The sequence below is a fragment of the Eubalaena glacialis genome, chromosome 3, assembly GCF_028564815.1.
Source record: "Eubalaena glacialis isolate mEubGla1 chromosome 3, mEubGla1.1.hap2.+ XY, whole genome shotgun sequence".
Lineage (NCBI taxonomy): Eukaryota > Metazoa > Chordata > Mammalia > Artiodactyla > Balaenidae > Eubalaena > Eubalaena glacialis.
The window spans coordinates 179287212-179308170 of NC_083718.1; the positions used below are offsets into that span (position 1 = coordinate 179287212).

Below are 20959 nucleotides of genomic sequence, written 5' to 3' on the forward strand. Positions count from 1 at the left end.
ATCTGCCGGCTTCTGGACCTGATCTCTGGGTAGGAGCCGGCGCTGCAGGTTCTTAGGAGATGGTAGACAGGGAGGTTGGGACGCCCCGGCCGGCAGGTGACATTGAGATGGGACCGAAGCAGGAAGAAGGCGCCGGGGGGAGCACCAAGCAGGGGTCAGCAAGTGTCAGAGTCCTGGGGTTGGAAAGATCTTGACTTTCTCAGTGACAGAAAAGGAGGTCAGAGAAGTGGCAGGATGGATGGGGTTGGGGGGAGAAGGCAGGGAGCAGGCACGGAGGGTGCGGCAGCCCATGGAAGAAACTGGATTTTACTACAAATGTGATGGGAAGCTGTGAAGGATCAATTTATACTTTAAGAAAATCCCCCTGGCTGCCGTGTGTGTAGCCTGGATGGTGAGGGGTGGGAGAGGGAGCTGGGGGACCGTTTTGGGGGGGTGTTGGTGGAAATGGTGCATTTTTGTATAACTGGGTGTGCCCGAGCCAGAAGTGATGCGTCCCAGACTGCCAGGGGCCGGGCTGCCCCCGTCTGGGCTTGAGGCCGCTGTGAGCTCGTGTCCAGGAGTTGGCCTCCCGCCTCCACCTGGGTTTCTCTTTGTGCTCAGGAGGTTGACATGGGCCCGGGAGTGACCGAGGAGGTGGTGTTGGCAGCAGAGCCCAGTGTGGGAGCCGAGGGTGAAGCCCAGGTGGCCTTGGAGGCTCAGCCTCAGTCTCTGCTGGCCATGACAACTGCGAGAAGGGACAATATGGAGGTGGCAGTGCTGACTGATGACTTACTGCCCACTGTGGACCAGCAGCAGGTGCTTGCCCGGTAAGTACCTGAGCCCGGGGGCTGGTGGGACCCCATGTGGGGCGGGAGGGAGCTATGCCCTGCGCGCAGGGGTGGAGGTGCCCATAGATTCTTCCTGAGCCCCACCCAGGTCTTCTCCTGATGTGGCTGATCCTCTCCAGGAGCAGCGGGGCAGGGATGGTCACTTCTCAGGGCAGCCAGGTGGCAGGGCTCTGCTCACGAAGCAGCACAGGTGCCACCAGATCCCATCAGGGCGCCTGCGGGGGATCAGCTGCTCCAGGAGGGAGGGAAGGGACTGTCCCCACCTGGTTTTCGAGGGGCCAGGCCTGCAGGCTTCAGGAGCTCAGGGCAGGTGATGCAGGCTTTCCCCAGGTCCCAGCCGAGCCTCCAGTTCCTCCCTGATGGAAGATGTGCTCCCCCTAGGGACAAGCCACCCCAAACACACCCTGGGGCCGCCTGCGGGGCCGGGCTTTCCTCACTTGCTCTGCGGCTTTGTGCAAGTCGCTTAACATCTCTGAGCCTTGGTTCTCACCTCTGTAGATGAGATTACTGTCAGGCTCACCTCCATGACAGAGTCAGCCCCACGGCCAGGGGTTCAGCTCCCTCCGGGCCCCACAGTCCACGGTTCAAACATTAACTGAGCAACTACTACGTGCTGGGCACCAGGATGCAAGCATAGATGGGATGTCGCCTTGGCCTTCAAGGGGCTCTCAGTCCAGGGGCAGGCAGGTACACGAGGCCCGGGGAGGCAGGTTCTGGAGCTGTTAGAACCAGGTTCTGTGTAGTCACTGCCTGGGTTCCCGTTCGCTTCCACCACTTCCCAGCTCTGCCACCTAGGCTGAGGTTAACCTCTCTGTGCCTCAGCTTCTCATCTATACAGTGGGTGATAGAATCTCGAGAAGCTTGTTGTGAGGGTCAAATGAGACGACGCCTACAGAGGCGGGAGCTTGGTGTCGCGCACACAGAAAACACATGGCACATGTGGCGGCTTTCACGGTGTGGTCTGGAGTGTGGTTGAGGAGGGCTTCTCAGAAGAGGGGACACCTGAATAAGGTTTGCATGAAGATGCCTCAGGGGTGGCATTTGAGGTACAGGGCGCACCTAAGGTGGCACAAAGGTGCAGAGGATGGAAACAGTCTGGGTGTTTGGAGAAGCAGCCGCCCTGAGTTGAAGCTGGAGTGAGTTAGGGGTGGTGGCGGCAGAGGGAGGTGAGACAGGGAGGCCCTGTGTGCCCCCGGGGCTTGGGCTTCATCCTGATGGGGACCCTACAAGGGTCTTAAGCAGAGCAGTGACTTGGATGTGACTCCCCTGTATCCTGGCTGCCGTCGAGCTGAGAACTGAGCCTGAAGCGGGTCTGGGCCCAGCTCCTCGGTTTGCGTAGTCCCGTTCTTTCCCTTGAGCATGATCTCCTATCCTGTTATGAATCCTGGGAACGTCTTTGGTTATACTCTCCTTATGTCCCTTTGGAAAGAGGCAGAGTCTAAAATACTTCTGTGGTGCTTTATTAGAGAGTAGGGAGTTCTACATAAGCCTTTGTAGTTATTTCAAATTTGTACTTTTAAAGGCAAAACTCTAAACTTTTTTTTTAGCATTTTAGATAAAAATATTAAAGAAAACGAACTGTTCATAATGTTCCCTGATTAAACATTATGCACTGACTGTATGGAACATTCTCCACAACCCAGGGGTATTCTGATCCCTGAGGTTGCCTGGGAGCACGGCCGCGAGCCTGCTCTGTGGTGGCACCATCAGTCCCCGGAGGCGGGAGGCGGGTGGAGCAGCTCTGGCTCCAGAGGGAGACTCTCGCCCTTCCTGTGGGGCAGAACCAGCTGGGTGGCTGAGCACACAGGCTTGGAGTCAGGGAGATCTGGCAGGAATGCGGGGTCTGATTCCGAGCCAGCAGCTTCACCTCTCTGGGCCTCAGTTTACGTGTCTGTGAAGTGGGGTTGTTGGAAGGAGTCGATGAGATCAGGCTGGACATCCAGTGCTCAGTGCTCGGCAGACTTTGTCACGTTTGCTTTCTCCTTCGTGAGGGCAGCTTGCAGCTGTTGGAGCAGCAGGTGGTCGGGGGGGAGCAGGCCAAGAACACGGACCTGAAGGAGAAGCACAGGCGGCGGAAGCGGTATGCAGACGAGCGCAAGAAGCAGTTGGTGGCGGCCCTGCAGAACTCAGACGAGGACAGCGGGGACTGGGTGCTGCTCAACGTCTACGACTCCATCCAGGAGGAAGTGAGGGCCAAGAGCAAGCTGCTGGAGAAGATGCAGAGGAAGGTGAGGCCCTGCGCTCAGGCCACGCCCCCGCTGGCCCCGCCCCCACACGCAGGCAGCGCTGGGCGGGGCCTTCACACCCGGTCTTGACACCTGCGTGTATGTATTCGGTACCTGCTGTACGACACGCCCTATTCTGGAAGCTGTCACGGTGACAGGTGCGTCTCTGCACTCTTGGAGCTCGCGTTCCAGGGGAAGTGTGTGTGTGTAAGAAACAACGCAGCAGAGAAAGAAGCAAGAGACTCTAGGGAGGGGTAGCCCGATGAAGAGAATGGGGGGCGGGCAGGAGGTAGGGGCGGCTTTATTTTTATGTTTTTACTTTTTTTTAAGTACCAATGCCCAAATCACAAATGCACAACTGAATTCATTTCCACAAAGTGAGTGCCCTGTGCAACCAGCACCCAGATGGAGGCACCGAACATTAGCAGAACCCCAGAAGTTCCTGGGGCCACCTTAGATGGGGGGGGACAGGGCCGTTCTGGTGGAGGTGGTGACTTCTCAGGTGGGACCTGATGGAAGAGCGGTCTGGGCCGAGAGACCGTCCAGTGCCCGGAATGAGGTCCGAGGTTCGGGGAACAGAAAGGCAGCTACCTGGCTGAGTTTGGGGAGTGAGGACAAGAGGAGAATGAGGCTCTGCCATCTGTGACAGACACTTATATGTCCTTCAGAGCATCCTCCGGGTGATCTGGGCCTCATAATGTCCTCCTTGGCCACCTGCTCCCCCCTCCTCATCCCCACTCAACACAGGCGACCAAGGGATCTTGCCAAAGCATAAAGCTGATACTTTTTCCTCTTTAAATGTCTTTAGTTTTAAATTTTTCTTGGCTGTTTTCATGCCTTTTCTTAATACCCTTCATGTCTTTAATTGAATTTGGTCTTTCTTGTACTTTGGTCTACATATCTTAAGTTTTTAAAAAATTCTTTCCTCGTTTCGTGTTAATGTCCCACTTGACATCTTCTTCATTTTTGTCCATTTCAAGATTTTGGATTTCTGATTTGAAAATTTCACATCTGTGAGTGCTTGTTTAAGGAAACTTTATTCACAGTGGGGTGTCGAGTTATATTTTTAATCTGTTTGGTTCCGTGTGCTTTTGCTTTGGAGGGAATCTTCTTCTGCTGAAATGCTTTGATTTTCATTTTCTGTATCTTACAGTAGCTTTGATTAGATACATCTGCTCTCTTCTGTTTATTTCATAATGTCTTGTTTTTCTGCACTCTCAGTGACAATTGAATGCAGAGGTTGTTGGAGGATGGAGGGATCAAAAAGTACCCACCAAACTAAGATACCTTGGGACAGAAAAACGAGGCAGGCAGCTCCATATAATCAGTGGATCAGTTGATTATAGGGTAAGGTACTCACAGGGCAGGTGACAATTTGGAAGCATTCGCAGCTGCGCTCTGCAGCACCGAGGGGCCGTTGGGACAGTTCTGTATTTACCTAGCATGTGGGGGTAGGTACTTGAAAACAGGAAGAGCACTTTTAAGCCAAGATTTATGAATGGGTAACTAGTCTTGTGGGCAGTGGGAATACGTCGGGGAAGGTCTTCATCATTGTTTGGAGACTACCAGAGCATAGAGCCCACCTGGACTTAATCATAATTAAACAATATCTATTAACTACAAAGTCCTACGCAGAAGAGATTTACTACCCTATACAGCCCTAGGTAGGGTCCGTGAAAGGACAGGAGGAACTGAATGGGCCCAGGATGGCATCAGTTATGCTAACAGCCATACAGAGGTAAAGGTTCGGGGTGCCTTGCTAGGTTTTCCTATTTGATAGCACACTCTTCTGTCCGTACGGAAGCGCAGCTTTACATAGAGCTTTTCGTTAGTGTCCTATGGCTGCTGTAGCAAATTGCCACGCGTTTAGTTGCCTGAAGCAACACAAATTTATTATTTCACAGTTCTGTAGGTCAGATTCCAGGTACAGCGTGGCTTGGTTTCTCTGCTTAGAATTCCGCAAGGCTGAACTGAAGGTATGGCAGGACTGCATTTCTTTCTGGAGGTCCTAGGGGAGAATCCATTTGCAGATTGTTGACAGAATTTATTCCTATGTGGCTGTAGGATTGAGGTTCCCATCTCCTTGCTGGCTGTCAGCCATGGTCATTCTCAGTTTCTGGAGGCAGCCGGCATTTCCTGGCGCCTGTCCCCCTTCAAAGACAGCCTGGACGATAGAGTCCCTCTCCTGCTTCCAATCCCTTTTTTTTTAAATGGATTTAAAAAAAAAATAAATTTATTTATTTTATTTATTTATTTTTGGCTGCATTGGGTCTTCATTGATGCACGTGGGCTTTCTCTAGTTGCGGCGAGCAGGGGCTACTCTTCGTTGTGGTGCATGGGCTTATCATTGCAGTAGCTTCTCTTGTAGAGCACGGGCTCTAGGCGCGCGGGTTCGGTAGTTGTGGTGCACGGGCTTAGTTGCTCCGCGGCATGTGGGGTCTTCCTGGACCAGGGCTTGAACCTGTGTCCCCTGCATTGGCAGGCGGATTCCTGACCACTGCACCACCAGGGAATCCTGCTTCCAATCTCTTTGACTCTCCTCCTGCCTTACTTCTGTGAAGCCTCCCTTCCAATGCACCTCTTCTGCCCATCTCTCTGCCCCCCTCTCCCACGTGGCACAATTGATTACCTTGGACCCACTCGATAATATGGGATAATCTCCCTATTTTAAAGTCAATTGATTAATAACATTAATTCCATTTGCAAAGTCCTTTTTGCCATTTAAGATAACGTATTCACAGGCATAACGCCAGGGGACGAAAATCATAGGGACAAAAATCTTGCCTTCCAAAGCAGTTTTTTTAAAAAAAATTATTTATTTTGGTGAGAGGGGCAATTGCTTCTTTTGTAATTTTCTCTTGTTTCTGCAGGACTTTTAATTTCCACCTCAAGGGGCATCTCCCACTTCTAAGTGCTCTCTAAATGACCTCCAGAGCAGTGCCTTAGAGAGACTAATAGTTTGAGTCCTGCACACATTTCAATCTCTCCTATCAATTTCCCAATGTCAGATCTGTTTTCAGTGTTTTCCCACCGTCAGAGTGGGGCTTTCTCTTTGGGGAGTGATTTAACTGCCTTCTGTCACCTTGTCCTCCCACTCCATGCTTTCCTGTGTGCCCTCCACTTATCCCCCTGTGGGGTGGGCTAGGAGCTGTCTGCTGAATTTATTGGTAATTTGAAGCTTCTAGTGTTCTCTGTCTCCCGATCAGTGCCTGGGCTCAGGATGGTCTTATTTTTTCTCCTCATTGTTCTGTATGTTTTTCTGAGGCTGTCTCTGGAGAGATTCAGATTTAGGTATCTGTGTATATATTTTTAAAATTTAAACAAACGTGTGTGTGTGTGTGTGTGTGTGTGTACACCCGTCCCTCTCCCCATACATATCCTCCCCCTTCTTGGATAAAAGTAGCTACAATACACACTTCCCCCACCTAGCTTTTTTTTTTCACATAATGATATATCCTGAAGATCACTCCATAGCAATATCTAGAAATATTCCTCATTCCTTTTTACTGCTATATGGTACTCCACCGTGAGGCTGTATCATTGTTTACTCAAAAGTCATGATGGACATTTCCAATCTTTTGCTACAATAAGGAGTGCTCTAGTGAATAGTCTGTGCATACTACTTTTATATTTTTGGTAGATTCCTTTGGAATCAATTCCTCCAACTGGGATTGCTGGGACAAAGAGTAAATACATGTGTGATTTTGCTAGATAGTACCAACTTCCCTCCATGGGAGCTGTGTCCTTTTGTGCTTCCACTAGCATGCATGTGTGTGTTTTCTCACAGCCTCACCAACAGATTATACTGAAAATTTTTGGATTTTTGCCATTCTGATAGATAAGAAGTAGTACCTCAGTGTAGTTTTCTTTTTTCTTTTTTTTTAAAAATTAATTAATTAATTTATTTATGGCTGTGTTGGGTCTTTGTTTCTGTGCGAGGGCTTTCTCTAGTTGCGGCAAGCGGGGGCCACTCTTCATCGCGGTGCACGGGCCTCTCACTATCACGGCCTCTCTTGTTGCGGAGCACAGGCTCCAGACGCGCAGGCTCAGTAATTGTGGCTCACGGGCCCAGTTGCTCCGCGGCATGTGGGATCCTCCCAGACCAGGGCTCGAACCCGTGTCCCCTGCATTGGCAGGCAGATTCTCAACCACTGTGCAACCAGGAAAGCCCTAGTTTTCTTTTTTTTTAAAAAAAAATGGAGTCCTCACATTATTCCCCCCTAGATTTATTTATTTATTTATTTATTGGCCACGCTGCACAGCACGCGGGATCTTAGTTCCCTGACCAGGGATGGAACCCATGCTCCGTGCAGTGGAAGCACAGAGTCTTAACCACTGGACCGCCAAGAAAGTCCGTAGTTTCCTTTTTTACATTAAGAAAAATTGAGATATAATTGACATATAACATTATATTGATTTCAGTATAGAACATAATGATTGGGTATTTGTACATATTGTGAAATGATCACCTCAATAAGTCTAGTTAACATGCGTCACCTCACATAGTTACAAATTCTTTTTCTTGTGATGAGAACCTTTAAGATCAACTCTCTTAGCAACTTTCAAATATGCAACACAGTGTTATTAACCGTAGTCTCCATGCTGTGTGTTACATTCCCCAGACTTATTCATTTTATGATTCAGTGCAGTTTTAATCTGCATTTTTTATACTGTGAGCAAGGTTGAGCATTTTTTCATATGTTTTAGGGGTGTCTGCAGGTTTTATTCTCGGAACTGTGTTCACAAGATGGTGGTTCTTTTTCTTCTCTACTTGTAGGAGCTCTTTATATGAGAAGTATTATAATTTATATTAGAGATATTAACTGTTGGTCTGTGATATAAGTTGGAAATATTTTTTTTTTCTATTTTGTTACTGTCACTTTTTACTATGCTTTATGGTATTTTTCCATAAAATTTTTTTTGGTCAAGTTGAGCAACTTTTTAATTATTGCATATAGATTTTGAGTCATAGTTGGAAATCTTCACTTGTGTTTTCTTCTAGAACTTGTATGGGTTTTTTTGTTTTTTGTTTTTACATTTAAATCTCTGATCCACTTGGAATTTATTGTGGTGCACGTGTGAGGAGCTGATTCAATATTATCTTTTGCACCATTTTTTGAAAAGTCCATTTATTCTCCACTGACTTCAGTGCTGTTCTTTTGTATGCTACGTTTCCGTATGTACTTAGATGTATTTCTGGATTTTCTGTTCATTTCTCTTGCTCTGTCTATTCATGTACCAGTGTCAGCTACTTTGTTTAAAATTCAGAGGCTTTATAGTCTGTTTTACAGTCTCATAATCCTCTCTTAGTGATTTTCTTTTCCAGGTTTTACCTGGCTCGTCTTTCTTATTTGCTTTCCCCCCGCTCCCCAAATGAACTTTATAAACAATTGGGTTAGGTCAAAAGAAAAAGAAAAAAGTGGGTGGAATTTTGGGGAGAATTATGTTATATTTATAAGTTAGCTTGGGAGTATTGACATCTTTATGAAGTTGAGTTATCCTGTTCAGGAACATCCATGGCATATCTTTCTATTAGTTCAAATCAATTTTTATGTCACTCAGGAGTATTTTATAGATTTCCTCATATAGGTTTTAGACCTATCTTGTTAATTTTACACTTAGGTATTTTATTTTATTTGCTTTCCTCTATGGGGTATCCTTCTCCATTATAACTTTTTTTCTTAATAAATTTATTTATTTATTTTTGGCTGCGTTGGGTCTTCATTGCTGCGCACGGGCTTTCCCTAGTTGCAGCGAGCAGGGGCTACTGTTTGTTTCGGTGTGCAGGCTTCTCATTGCAGTGCCTTCTCTTGTTTCGGAGCACGGGCTCTAGGTGCGCGGGCTTCAGTAGTTGTGGCACACAGGCTCAGTAGTTGTGGCTTGCGCTCTAGAGCGCAGGCTCAGTAGTTGTGGCGCACAAGCTTAGTTGCTCCGCGACATGTGGGATCTTCCCGGACCAGGGCTCGAACCCGTGTCCCCTGCATTGGCAGGTGGATTCTTAACCACTGTGCCACCAGGGAAGTCGTCCCCTCCATTATATCTTCTAACTGGATTTTCTTTGTAAAATGAAGGCTATTGGCTGACAAAGGTATTTTAAAAAATCATTATGAAATAGAAGAGAACACTTCTCAACTCTTTCTATGGGGCCAGTAACACCTGATACCAAAACCAGACAAAGACATAACAAGAAAACTATAAACCAATATTTTAATGAATATAGATTAAAAAATCTCTACAAAATACCAGCACACCAAATCTAGCAACATATAAAAAGGATTATAATCCATGCTGAAGTGGGATTTATCCCAGGAATTCAAGGTTGGTTTAGCATCCAAAAATCAATTAATGTAACATCAATAGAATAAAGGACAAAACCCACATGACCATCTTAATAGATGCAGAAAAAGCATTTAACAAAATTCAAAACCTGTCATGATAAAAACACTCAACAAACTAGGAATGGAAGGTAACTTCTTCAGCCTGATAAAGGGCATGAAAAACTCACAGCTAACATCATACTCAATGGTGAAAGACAGAATGCTTTTCCCTTAAGATCAGAAACAAGAAAAGGGTACTTGCTCTTACCACTTCAGTTCAACATTGGACTGGTGGTTCTAGCAAGGGCAGTTAAGCAAGAAAGTGAAATAAAAGGCATCTAGATTGGCAAAGAATAGGTAAAACTATCTCTAGTTGCAGATAACATGATCTTTATATATAGAAAATCTTAAGGAATCCACTAAAAAATATGCTGGAATCAATGAACAAGTTCAGCAGGATACAAGATCAATAAGGAAAAAGCAGTTGTATTTCTGTACACTTGCAATGAATAATCTGCAAAAAGATTTAAGAAAACAATTTCATTTACAATACATCAAAAAGAATAAAATACTTAGGAAAAAGTTTTACAGAAGAAGTACAAAACTTATATTCCAAAAACTATAAAACATTGTTGAGAGAAATTAAGAATACCTAAATAGAAACTTCCCTGGTGGTCCAGTGGTTAAGACTCTGCGCCTCCACTGCAAGGGGCACGGGTTCGATCCCTGGTCAGGGAACTAAGATACTCTGTATGCTGCTCAGCGTGGCCAAAAAAAAGAGAGAGAGAGAGAAAAGGATACCTAAATAAATGGAAAGATGTACCATGTTCATAGATTGGAGGACTTAATTTTGATAAGATGGCAATACTTCTCAAATTGATCTACAGATTTCAAGGCAATCACTATCAAAGAACCAGCTGGCTTCTTTGAAGAAATTGACAAGCTGATCTTAAAGTTGATGTGGAAATTCAAGGGACTCAGAATAGCCAAAATAATCTTGAAAAGAACAAAGTTGGAGGACTCATGCTTCCTGATTCAAAATTTACTACAAAGTTACAGTAGTCAAGGCTGAGTGGTACTGGTGTAAAGACAGACATATAGAATCAGTGGAATGGAACTGGGGGTCTAGAAATAAACCCTCACATTTACAGTTAGTTGATTTTCAACAAGGGTGCCAAGATGATTCAATGGAGAAAGGATAGTCTTTTCAACAAATGATGCTGGGACAACTAGATACCCATATGCCAAAGAAAGATGCTGGACTCCAACCTCATGTTGTGTACAAAAATTAACTCAAAATGAGTCAAAAACCTAAATAGAAGAGCTAAAACTATAAAACTCTTAGAAGAAAATGCAGGTTTAAATCTTTATTACCTTGAATTAGATAATGCTTTCTTAGGTATGATACCAAAAGCACAAACAACAAAGGAATAAAAGATAAATTGGACTTAATCAAAATTAAACTTTTCTAGGAATTCCCTGGCGGTCCAGTGGTTAGGACCCCACACTTTCACTGCTGAGGGCCCAGGTTCAATCCCTGGTCAAGGAGCTAAGATCCCACAAGCCGTAGGGCGCAGCCAAAAGAAAACAAAACAAAACAAAAAAAAGAACCAGCAGGTATTTAAAAAAAATTAAACTTTTGTGCTTCAAGGAACACTATCAAAAAAGAGAAGGGCTTCCCTGGTGGCGCAGTGGTTGAGAGTCCGCCTGCCAATGCAGGGGACACGGGTTCGGGCCCTGGTCTGGGAGGATCCCACATGCCACGGAGCAACTAAGCCCATGTGCCACAACTACTGAGCCTGCACTCTAGAGCCCGTGAGCCACAACTACTGAAGCCCATGCACCACAATTACTGAAGCCCGTGCCCCTAGAGCCCGTGCTCCATAACAAGAGAAGCCACCGCAATGAGAAGCCCGCACACCACAACGAAGAGTAGCCCCTGCTCACCACAACTAGAGAAAGCCCGTGTGCAGCAGCAAAGACCCAATGCAGCCAAAAATTAAATAAATGAATAAAATAAAATAAATTTAAAAAAAAGAGAAAAGACATCTCACAGAATGAAAGAAAATATTTTCAAATCATATAGTATGATAAGGTGCTTGCATCTAGAAAATATTAAGAAAACTTACAACTCAAGAATAAAAAGACCACCCAATTTTTAAATGGTCAAAGGATCTGAACAGACATTTCTCCAAAGAAGATATACAAATGGCCAATAAACACATGAAATGATGTTCAACATCATTAGCCATTAGGGAAATGCAACTCAAAACCACAGTGAGATACCATCTCATACCCACTGGGGTGATTGTAGTAAAAAAGACATACAATAACAAATGTTGGTGAGGATGTGGAGAAATTGGAGGCCTCATATACTGCTTGTGGGTATGTGGAGCCCTCATATACTGCTTTGGAAAATAGTCTGGCAGTTCCTCACTTGCTTAAACATAGTGTTACCATATGACCCAGCAGTTACACTCAAGAACAACAAAAATATATCCACACAAAAAATTGTACACTGATGTTCATAGTAGCATTATTTATTATAGCTGCAAATGAAAACAATCATGAATGAAAAAATAACATGTGATACATCCACACAATGGAATATTATTTGGCAGGAAAAGGAATGAAGTACTGACATGTTCTACAACATGCATGAACTTTGAAAACTCTTATGTTCAGTGAAAGAAGCCAGATACAAAGACCACATGTTGTATGATTACATTTATATGAAATGTCCAGAATAAGCATATCTATAGAGACAGAAAGTAGACTGGTGGTGATGATTGTACAACTCTGAATATGCTAAAAGCCACTGAATTGTATACTTTATTTTTTATTTTATTTTATTTTTTTGGCTGTGCTGCATGGCTTACGGGATTTTAGTTCCCTGCTAAAGGATTGAACCGAGGCCCTTGGCAGTGAGAGCGTGGAGTCCTAACCACTGGACCACCAGGGAATTCCCAAATTGTACACTTTAAATGGGTGAATTGTATGACGTGAACTATATCTCAGTAAAGCTGTTATAAAAATCATTGTGAATGATTACAAATGTACAAAAATATATTAAGATTGTTACCATGAATGCCATGTATCTGCTATCTAGCTACATTCATGGAGCATAATTAATTTAGTTGAAGGCCCTGTGTACCTACCCCTCCCTGATGGCTCCCCGCCCACCTGTGTCCTACCAGGCATCCTGTGTTCTCAGTTGGTTACATGTGACTATCATTCCCATGAATTTATTTTTTAATTTTTTTAAAATTTATTTTATTTTATTTATTTATTTTTGTCTGCATTGGGTCTTTGCTGCTGTGCACAGGCTTTCTCTAGTTGCGGTGTGCAGGCTTCTCATTGTGGTGGCTTCTCTTGTTGCGGAGCATGGGCTCTAGGCGTGTGAGCTTCAGTAGTTGTGGCGCGCGGGCTCGGTAGTTGTGGCTCATGGGCTTAGTTGCTCTGCGGCACGTGAGATCTTCCCGGACCAGGGATCAAACCCATGTCCCCTGTATTGGCAGGCGGATTCTTAACCATTGCGCCACCAGGAAAGCCCTCCCATGAATTTAAAACAGGCTTCTTTACTAATCAAACTGTCCCTGCTCTTTGAGGAAACAGATTGCGCCAAGGTGTCTTGGGGTTCAGGGAGGGCCTGGTTGGAGTTGGGAGTCCCCATGCTTAGGAGGCTATGGAGGGCCAGTCTGGCAGACCTGGGCAGGAGATCAAAAAAATCTGGAACCCGTGGTTAAATCAAGGTGGGTCTGATTCTTAAGTCTGGTGTTTGTCACATCATAACAGGATTGTGGCAGTGGGAGAGCAAGGACTGTTGAGTCTGAGAATTTATGCCTATTGCTTCTTTTAGAAAAAGAGTTTGTACAATTCTCTGAGATCTTGTAGGACTGTGGTGACTGCCGTGTTATGTGTGGAGCCTTCTAAAAGGCTCCTGAATAAAATGCATGAGTGTGGGATAGAGACTGAGGGCTAGCAGTGGGGGTTGATGATCAGCTTTTCTTCCTGCTTTCTTCAGGGCTGTGGACCCTGTAGGTGCTCATTTAAACACTGAGTGGAGAAGTGGGAGGGAAGGTGAATGAATCAATGGAAGGATGACAGGACAGATGGTGGAGATCAGAATGGACGGGTGAGTGGATCAGTGAGCAGAGGATGAGTGGCTGGCCGGAGGGGCAGGGAGCGGATGCAGAGGTCAGATGGATGGTAAGATGTGTCCATGTCTTTCCTGCTCACTGCTTGTCATCCTTTGTTTTTAGCTTCGGGCGGCAGAGGTGGAGATCAAAGATCTGCAGTCAGAGTTTGAGCTAGAGAAGATCGATTACTTGGCCACCATCCGTCGGCAGGAACGTGACTTGATGCTCTTCCAGCAGCTCTTGGAGCAGGTGCAGCCCCTGATTCGCCGAGACTGTAACTATAACAACCTGGAGAAGATAAGGCGCGAGTCCTGCTGGGATGAGGATAATGGCTTCTGGAAGATCCCCCAGCCCATCATCCTAAAAACCAGCCTCCCAGTAGGTCAGGAGCTTTGCTGCGCTGCCCCCCACCAGTTGTCCCCGCCCTTCTCCACAGTTTGCCCTCCTGCAGGCTGACAGGTGGCCATGCAGCTCTCCCTGCTGGCTGTGGGTGCAGCAGACATGTGACTCTGGGTACCCAAAATGTTGGGGACCTAAGTGTCAGACAGATGTGGGTTGGGATTCTGGCTCCACCATTCCCTGTGTGACCTTCTGGGGACTCAGTGCCCTCCTCTGTGAAATGGGGATGAATAACAGCACTTTCCTTAAAGATTGCTGGGTGGCTTAAAATGTGTTAGTACACGTAAAACCCTTAGAGCCATGCCTGGCGCATTTTAAATGTGGTACATTTTCTTATCGTGATCATCATTGTCATTATTTCATCCTACAATAACCCTGTGAAGGACAAAGATTTTTTACACCTGTTTTACATATGAGGAATCTCAGAGAATGTAAGTGACTTATCCAAAATCACAGTCATAGCGGTGAGTTGTAGGCCAGGGACAGAAACGAGCTGTTCAGAGTTTCAGGCTTGGTTCACCTTCTGCTTTTGCCGCTGACCTCCTGTGTGACGTTATGTTGGTCAATGTCCCTCTCTGGGCTTTGGTCCCCTGATCTTCACAAAGAAGGGGTTGGAAAAGATGATCTTGAAGGCTCCCCCACCTCCACTGAGTCAGAGTAGGGTCAGACTTGCGGCGGATCCTCTCCAGCCACCTGCTGGCTCTGCCCATTCAGGGAGCAGCAGAGGCTCCTACATCCCACGGGGCCCGCACCGGTCCTCACCTGGTCAGAGGGTACCCATCCAGGTCCTACATCTCTGACGATCACGGATGGCACTGGCACCATCCTTACTGAAACTCCAGCCACCCCAATTCCCACAGTCTGCGGGCAGAGTGGCCTTTCTCCCTGCTCCCACCTGCTCTCTAGCCTGGAGGCAGGGGAGCGGCTTCTTTGGTCTGAGCCCTCCTGTTGTCTGTTTCCCAAAGCCATCCCCTTGCTTGGGCTGGGAGGTGTCCTCCCCTGGCTCCAAGCCTGAGCCAGGCCTGAGCGCCCAGCCCCCCGTCCCTCTGGCCCTCATTCCAGGCAGCAGTGACCTCAGCTTCTGTTTTCTCATAGCAGTTTCAACAGGGCTACAGAACAGATCAGCCCGCAAAACCTCCACAGCGGACAACGGTGAACCAGGCACGGTAAGGTCTCTGGGAGAGCGAGGGGAGAGCTGGCACCGGGCAGGCTTGGCCCCCAAGGCGCAGTGGGTCAGCGCTGCTGTAGAAACTGGACTCTATTTCTGTCCACCTCATGATTAAAGTGGGGGGCTGAGCCAGGACCCTTTGTGTGTAATTCTTTGCACCCAGACCCTCCACCCCCTCTGGCCCTCATTCAAAAGCCCTTTATGCGCATAAAGACCAGAGGAAAAGCAGGGGTTCAAGGCAGCCCACCCTGCTGGTGAAGGACAGAAGCTTCAGCTTCAATCCCAGTGGCCAAGGAGTTCATTCTGGTTCCCTTGGTCCCAGCTGGTACCCTTGGACTGAAAGCATCCTCAGAGTTTCCATAAACAGTCATTGGGATTCTGAAGTCACTTTATTTCATATCTCCCTTATTTTGTATTACAACAAATATATATCCTTAAAGCAGAGGTCAGCAAACTTTTCTCTAAAGGACCAAACAGTAAATATTTTAGGGTCTGGGGGCCATATGGTCTCTGACACAACTACTCAACTCTGCCATGATAGCACAAAACCAGCCATACGCAATATGTAAACAAATGAGCACAGCTGCGTTCCAATAAAACTTTACAAGAACAGTCTGTGGGCCAGATTTGGCCCATAGGCTGTAATTTGCTGATCGCTGCCTTAAACCATTACAGATATTTTGGAAAACCTACACAGAAAATACATTTGCAGTCATGATAAGGCCACTCATAGGTTAATGAATTCCAGCTAAGCATCTCCGCCTGAGCAACTCAGGCTGGTTAAAGCTCTGATTGGCTGCTTTTGATGCCTTAACTTTGTAAAAAAAAAAAAAAAAAAGTGCTAAGTTGTTCCTGAAACAACCATTCTTAACCTGGGACCTCAAATGGGTTATATTAGAATGCTTTTAGTTCCAGTAAGCAAACTAGGGAATTTATTGGTTCATGTTAACTGTACCAGTTTCAGGCATGGCTGGATCAAGGGGCTCAGCCAGTCCTGGTTCTGTGTGTTTCTTGACCTTTTGGCTCTGCTTCACTTGGAATCCTAGGTTTGGACTCAGGCAGGCTTTCTCCATGTGGCAGGAAAGATGGCTGCTAGCAATTGGTGATCCAATAGGAAGAGAGACCTGGTCTTTTAGAGCATCCTTAAACCAATGCTTGTGGCAAGATTCTGATTGGCTCTGCCTGGGTCATGGGCCTACTTTTGGACCAATGACTATATCCAGAAGATGTAGTTCTGTGATTGGCCCAGTCTGGATCACATGTCCAGCTGTGTAGCAAGGGGATGGGCAGGTGGGAGTGGTGATATTAGGGTGCTATGAATGATCACCCCACCAGGACCATGTCAAGTGGGAGAAGGGTAGTTCCCTGAAGGAGGAGATTCAGGCTGAAGAAAAGAAATCCACTATAGCAGTGAAAAATACTAGTCCTTGGTGATAAAAATGTTGGGACTCCAGTTCTCATGATCATAAGTGAGCTCACGAGCTGAGTACTGTATTACCTATTCTGTGAATATATTGTGATGGGTTTAAGGGTGTGTAACATCGTCCTTGCCCCGATGGACCTTGTTTTGAGCTTTGCAGGAGGAACAAGGCACTTCGCGTCCCAAGGAAGATGGGGGTGGAGGGTGGGGAGGAGCATGTGTAGGCTGGGCTGGTGACCGTGACCCTTTTGCCCTGAGCTGCCTGGATCCCACTGCAAGTGTCTGGGGTCTGAAGTGTAGGGTACACCAACGTGGGCAGTGAGGTTCAGGGCAGCCCTGCCACCCAGGCTGGCAGAGCCTGCTGAACCCTGGGTAAGGGCCCAGATAAGAACCGCACAAACAAGGGGTCTTAACCTGTGAGGATTTGGAATCTCAGCAGGAAGAAGACCGCTACAGGCTGATGCTCAGTCGGAGTGACAGTGAAAACATTGCCAGTAACTACTTCCGGCCCAAGCGGGCCAGCCAGATCCTCAGCACAAATCCCATGAAGAGCCTCAGTGAGTACCCTGCCCACCTCCTGTCCCCCAGGCCCTCCCTGAGAGCTCTGGAGGATTTGGAGTCACACAGGCCTGGGTCAGAAACCCCTTTCCCTCTCTGAGCCTCAGTTTCCTCAGCTGTAAACTGAGGGGGATATGCCTTCTCCTCAGGACCAGGTGAGATGAGGTGGGAAGTGCTCAGTACACAGCCTCCCCTTTCCTCCCCCGCTCCGTCTCCCGGTGGGGAGGTGCTGAGCTGGATCCTCTGTCTCCCCGACACGCAGAAGGTCCTCAGCACACAGCTTGGGCCCCGGCCTGGAGTTGTCTGGGACTTGGTCAGTTGCTCACCAGCTGCCTCAGATGCCACTATGGTGACTTTCTCCCACTGAGCCAAGTGGGGGCAAACAGGACCACAAAAGCAAAACACACTTTTACAAGCAAGAATCGAAAATCACTTTGTTCCTCTGCTTTTAAAACTAAAATCAAAGGCCACAGAGCTTCCAATAAAATACCAATAAAAAGCAAATCTCAGTTCTACACAGAGGTTATTTGAGAGACAGAATGGGTGGAGTTGAGGAATAAGGAGGGAAAAGCTGGACAGGAAAGAAACTGACATCAGTTGAGTAGTTGGCATCGTGCCCATGTTGCAGATGAGGAAACTGAGGCTCAGAGAGAAGTGGCTCCCTAAGGTTATACTTCCAGGAAGTGGTGGAGCAGGGATTTGAACCAGGCTTGTGTGGCTTGACAGTCCAGGCTGCCTCAGCCTGAGGCTTTAAAACTCCATGCTCCCAGCCCAGACCCTTTGGATGCAGATGTAGTGCTGGGTCCAAGGTCTCAACCAGAGCAGCTTCTCAGAGCTTGGGGTCCCAGCTGCGGGACCAGGGCCTCTGGCTGGGTGGGGTGTGGACCAGACTTTGCACCCCGCACACACGGAGTCTTTTCTCTCCATCCTCTGCGCTCCTGGCTTACCAGCGCTTCTGCCCTGCTTCTCCACAGCACATCACAGCTCGCCGCCAGGCCTCAGCTCCCCACTTGGCAACAGCTCTGCCATCCCACCCACCCAGGCCCCTGAAATGCCCCAGCCTCGGCCCTTCCGCCTTGAGTCCCTTGACATCCCCTTCACCAAGGCCAAGCGTAAGAAAAGCAAAAGCAGCTTTGGCGGTGAGCCTCTGTGAACACATTGCCTGCTGCTGCCCTGCCTTTGGGCTCCGTGAGACTGCCAGACCCCTCCGGGGAAGACCCAGCTAGGTCTCCTCCCACCTGCCCCCCACAGTACTGGGGGCGCCCGAGGGGGCCCTGGCCCTGGGAAGGCACAGTCCCCTCCCTGCTTCCCAGAGAGCCCACTCTGCCCGGGGCATGAGCTCCTCGGAGGCTGGACCATCCTTGGAGAGACCTGCTCCGGCTCGCCATGCCACGTCAGTGTTTTCATCTGCCTGCCACTGTGCCCACCAGTGTTGTCCTGTACCTCCATGGGCTCAGAAACCTCAGCTCTGCCTCAAGGCCTTCACTAGCAGCCCGATAGAGTGGGGCAGTGACTTCCACATGGGTCAAGCTCAATGTCTTGGCGATTGAAAATTGTGCCTCCATCTAGTAGGCCCCGCTTGGTGAGGAAGCCCTGTGGGACGGGCACAGGAGTCCTGGAGCAGCTGTTCCCGCGCTGCCCACTCCCAGCGGGTCTGCGACCCAGAGGAGGCCACTCCACATTAAGCTGCCCTAATAAACTGCCTTTAACTGATGAACTGCCCTTCTCTGATCCTCTGACAGCATCACTGGGGCCCCTCCCTGCCACTGCCTGGCCTTCATGGGGAAGCTCTTTCGGAGCAGGGATTCTTTTTTTTTGAAATTTATTTATTTATTTTTGGCTGCGTTGGGTCTTTGTTGCTGCACGCGGGCTTTCTCTAGTTGTGGCGAGCAGGGGCTACTCTTCCTTGCGGTGCGGGGGCTACTCTTCCTTGTGGTGCGCGGGCTTCTCATTGTGGTGGCTTCTCGTTGTGGAGCACGGGCTCTAGGCACGTGGGCTTCAGTAGTTGTGGCTCACGGGTTCTAGAGCGCAGGCTCAGTAGTTGTGGCACACGGGCTCAGTTGCTCCGCGGCATGTGGGATCTTCCTGGACCAGGGATCGAACCTGTGTCCCCTGCATTGGCAGGCGGATTCCTAACCACTGCGCCACCAGGGAAGTCCCGGAGCAGGGATTCTTAACTGCCTGTAGGCTCCAGTGTTCCTGCAATCCCCTGTAATTGTGAGTATAAGTGCATTTTTTCTGGGGAGAGCATGTGAATGTGAACTGTCGTTAGATCCTCGAAGGATCTGTGACCCAGGAAAGCAGAGTCCTTGTTTTGGAAAATAGGGGCCACATCTTGCTGAGGCCCAGAGAAGACCCAGGTCTTGATGGCCCTCAGGGGCTGTGCTGGAACTGCATGTCCTAACATGGCCAGAAATGAATCCAGGCCACCCCAGCTGCCTAAGACAGACCCATCCCCTTGCCCATTGTATCCCAGGCCTGCCCTGTGGGAGGGGCCCACAATCTGAGGGAAAAGTCTTGGCCTTTGGTGCTATCCTAAGCCTCATTTTACGCTGAGCCTCATCTGTGAAATGGGGATACCAACCTCATAGGGTTATCGTGAAGGTTAAATGAGATAGTGTGTAAAGTTCCCAGTGTGTAGCAGGTGCTCTGTGTTAGTCCCCCTAAATCCTCCCCCTCCATATTTTGTATTAATTACTGTGATACCTGCCACAAGCCACATGTCTGGCCCAAGGAGCTCACGCTCTGGAGAAGCTAGGGTGGAAGGTGATTAGGAAACTTTGGAGATCAGTCTAAGGAGAGTCAGGCCGCAGTGCATACTTTGAGCAAGAGGATGTAAGATCAGGTCTTTATGGGGAACAGGGTGCCCTTGTGAAGGGAGCAGCAGTGGGTAGGGCTACCATAAAGGATGGAGAAGATCGCGGGGCTTAAGATGGGAATGTGGGAAGAGGGTTCCTGGTGGAGGGGGCTGCATGAACAAAAAGCAGGAGGTGGGGAAGCTCAGGGTATGTTAAAGGTGGGAGGAGAACTGTTCCATGGAAGCCCTGAGCAGGGATGGAGAGGCTGACGAGGCTGCCCAGATGCGTTTAGGTGGAGACCTGCGTGAACAGCCTTTGGGTGCCCCTGAGCTGTGGCAGGCTGCTCAGCAACGGCCGGCACCGTCAGGTCTGAGCTTGAGGTGGTTTGACGTAGCATTGTGTGCAGAAGGGTAGGAGGGCTGGGCTGCAGGGTAGGAGGGCTGGGCTGCGGGGCAGGAGCTAGGGGCGAGAGGCTTAACTGTCCGTGCAGCCCTAACCTTCCATGCAGGGGATGGAGGTAGAATCCGTTAAGGAGATGCACAGAGCGAGACTTTGACTTTTGCCCCCGCATTCTTGGCTTGGTGGACAAGTATAAGAGGTCAGAAAAGAACGGCTACCTTCGCTCTCCACAGTTACCGTCACCATTTGCCGTGGGATTGTGTTTGGGACCCAGAGAATAGCTGAAGTCTTGGAGATGCTTGTGGTAGCTTTTACTTAGAGCCGTGGTGGGACTGAGGCAGGTCTGAGGTGAGCGGGTTGCCCCTGTGTCAGTTTAGAAGGGGCGGGGGCCAGCAGTACTGAGTGGAGGCTCAGCCTGGCTCTGCACGAAGTGCTTCAAAACCCGCCCTAGTCCTCCCACGAGCCAAGGCTGTTCCAAAGGCACACAAGTAAGTAGGAGAGCTGGGCCTCGCCAGTGTCTATCGCCAGCCTAGGACAGTGGCCTGGAGACCAGGGAAATGCCCAGGTAACAGGGCTAGTGAGAGGCGGGGATTGGAAATGAACTCAGCTAGAGCTTTTGATTGGTAGGCCAGTCTGCCGCCCATCCACACTGCCTCCAGTGTGGTCCCCCAGGCCGGGGAGGACAGGCCCGCGCCAAGGCCCTGGGCCC

The 20959-nt window shown here is 48.4% G+C and overlaps 1 protein-coding gene across 2 annotated transcripts in view; it reads left to right on the plus strand.

Annotated features, from left to right (window-relative positions):
* Nucleotides 1–18206, plus strand: part of KIF17 (kinesin family member 17) — a 48045-nt gene extending 29839 nt beyond the window's left edge. The window contains exons 10-15 of one of the 2 annotated variants that reach the window (XM_061187030.1): nucleotides 601–806; nucleotides 2824–3055; nucleotides 13632–13890; nucleotides 15003–15073; nucleotides 16935–17052; nucleotides 18028–18206. In XM_061187030.1, coding sequence (XP_061043013.1) covers nucleotides 601–806; nucleotides 2824–3055; nucleotides 13632–13890; nucleotides 15003–15073; nucleotides 16935–17052; nucleotides 18028–18206 — 1065 coding nt within the window. The remainder of the gene's footprint in view (nucleotides 1–600; nucleotides 807–2823; nucleotides 3056–13631; nucleotides 13891–15002; nucleotides 15074–16934; nucleotides 17053–18027) is intronic. The other variant, XM_061187031.1, reaches the window with a different exon arrangement.
* Nucleotides 18207–20959: the final 2753 nt, after the last annotated feature.